Raw genomic sequence first — 2,656 nt, 5'->3', positions numbered from 1 at the left:
CGATACGGGAGTCCCAAGAGGGTTTGTCTCGACGTTTTACCTTCTGGCGAACGAATCATTTCGATGAAAGCGTATCGGATTATAGGAGGATCACGCTAGGTGCGTATCGCCGTTCGCTGGACATTAGAAGCCCAACACTATTCAACGAGCCGAGCGCTCTCAGTGCAGTGTGACAAACCTGGGTTGACCTCTGGTGCTAGTCGCTTCTACTATTGTTTTATTATATCAATTGCACGCTAGAGTCCGAAAAAATCACCCGTCATCCTCCTCGCTACTATAGCTGCTTCCCGCCTCACTTCCAGTCTCGTGGGCTGACGAGGAGAACGATGAGCTCTCTTCTGGGTCTGAGAGACAGAGCTTTCTGTCGTAGATTCTCCCCGGATGTTGATGAAATTCATCCGTTCGAGCCACACCGTGCAGCATTGAGATCCCCCCCCCACGAAGAACGACCAATGATACTTGATACAACGAACCTCTTCTATCTTTCAGCTGGTCCATCCCATCGATTCCTCTACGTTTATTTTCATATCTGACATCAGGCCTCTCGACTTATTCTTCATCCACCAAGTAGACATACAGACATTATGTCTGTATGTCTAGACATAATGTCTGTATGTCTGTAATGTCCCACAATCTCTGGCACCACAGTATGTCTGAGACATACTGTGGTGCCAGAGATTGTGGGCTATTGCTAATAGCCCACGATCTCTGGCCTACTTGGCTATTACTCATAGCCTATTAGAACGCAGTATCACCGCTTTTGCTAGCGAGGTGATAGGTATGTCATAATGACTCACGCGAGCAGCCGGCTGTGCTCTCGCTCCGGGTCATACATCTCCTGCTGGTATCTCAATGCGACACTAGGATCGGCACTTCTCTGCTGTTCATCTACCTACACCTTCTGATGTCGAATCACATCACCTTCGGTCCGGAGGCTCCGGAATTCACTCACGCTAGAGACCTCTCGTCTGCTCACCACCCTCGGCTTGTCAGACCCGGTAAGTTTAGCACACTGAACGCATCGTACGTTAACGACATACGACATTTTATTCACCTTTTCGGGTGACAGATTTTCTGTTTTCCTCAACTCAATCTGTTGTCTCAACTCTTCCTTATCATACGGCTTAGCCATGACCCGCGAGAACCATCTATCGAAAGTTTGCCGTTCGTCGTCGTTTGCCATGCTCGTGTTCAAGGCTGAAGTACTTATACCGCACTATTCGTGGAGATCATCGCACCAGTAGACATTAACCCGAAGTATTTCTCGATGTCTTCGCTCATCAAATTGAATCTTCTACTCCTTTTTGTTTCTGTATCGAGCCGAAAGGTCTTCATCTCAGTGTCAAGTCGTCTGGCGAGGCCGTAAACCTTTTGATGCCTATAACGCTGACTGTGTTAGTGTATATTCATGATTCTGGATCTAGAAGTATACTTCCTCAAGCATTGATCATCTCTCTTTGAATCTCCGCTCCTACCAATCGCGAGTGCTACCCAGAATGCTACCCAATACGACGTAGCTGCAATAAGACTTCTACCTGTCCGTATGTGGTGTGGAATATGATCGTATCAATGAGTCCCTCTTACTTGAGACTATCGCTTTCAAGAACAGTCGACTCTCTTGTTTCCTAGCCTCTATGAAACTCGATAGCAGTGAGATGACGCACAAACCTGTAGTCCAACTGTGAGACAGACTCGTGGGTTTCCGTGGCGCGTGAAGAAACTCACACAGGTTAATGTAGCGAAGTACTCGTAATATCGTGACAATCCGTCGTCGCTTAGTGATACGACAACGGAGTATTTCCATTCGAATGGTTAATCTGAGCGGAGTAAAGTGCTAGGCTTCCAGCCCAGGTCCCGCCTTGCGTTTTTCTAAGCGACTCAGACTGAGCCTTACGACTCTGAAGTAGATTCAAATCTCATCATTGTGACTATCTCAATAACACCGACGTATGCACTGAAGTAAATGTGCAAACATTATGGAGAGACACTCTGGACTGTAGACAAGCAATATGCTTGGCAGAAGTTCATAAGGGAGGGGAAGTGAGCAGCACCAGTATCTCACTCATCCTCGGCATTCTTTATCCAGAGCAGTATGACTTCTTCTCGTGGGTCTCCAAATATCATCCGTCTTGGATCGTGGCGCTGACGCGTGAAAATGGCGATGATTTCGAGAGAGGCAACACCTTCCATGTGTCCACAGTTCTCTGCAGACCGTTAACAATATAATATATCTCGGGTTGTCTCTTGTAAACTTCATGCCTGAGAATTCTCTCTTCCACCGCTGTATACGGCATGTCTCTGAACGGCTTACTGCACAACCCTCGCCTGGCCACTCTCGTTCATCGCTGTATGTCTATAAACCATCCGTTGCCTATCAGGTTCTAGTTTAGCAAGGTCGATGTATGCATCACGTGAACCAGAATATTTTTTCGGGAGATGCAGTTTCGGTATCTACTCCAGCCTTTCTCGACACACTCTCGAGATAATGTTCTCGCCTCGTTTTTGTGAATGTGATTTTTGACATGATATGGCGACTTGAACCAGCGGTATCTACAGTCGATTCCCACTTATTCAGGAGTGAAGTAGAAGAAGCACTTGAGTGACTTCCATATGATCGCTCTGTGTCATGAGAAATGTGAATTCTCTGCTGTCTTGA

General features: G+C 46.9%; 1 protein-coding gene across 1 annotated transcript; it reads right to left on the bottom strand.

The window, feature by feature from the left end:
- Positions 1–976: 976 nt before the first annotated feature.
- Positions 977–1,132, bottom strand: Pmar_PMAR005586 (hypothetical protein; the record flags this gene model as incomplete). Its single annotated transcript, XM_002783867.1, has 1 exon — positions 977–1,132. A coding segment is annotated over one exon (156 nt), but the record flags the coding sequence as incomplete, so codon positions are not given.
- Positions 1,133–2,656: the final 1,524 nt, after the last annotated feature.

The sequence above is a fragment of the Perkinsus marinus genome, assembly GCF_000006405.1.
Source record: "Perkinsus marinus ATCC 50983 genomic scaffold scf_1104296935746, whole genome shotgun sequence".
NCBI classification, from domain to species: Eukaryota; Perkinsozoa; order Perkinsida; family Perkinsidae; genus Perkinsus; species Perkinsus marinus.
This window is presented reverse-complemented; position numbering and strand designations above follow the sequence as displayed.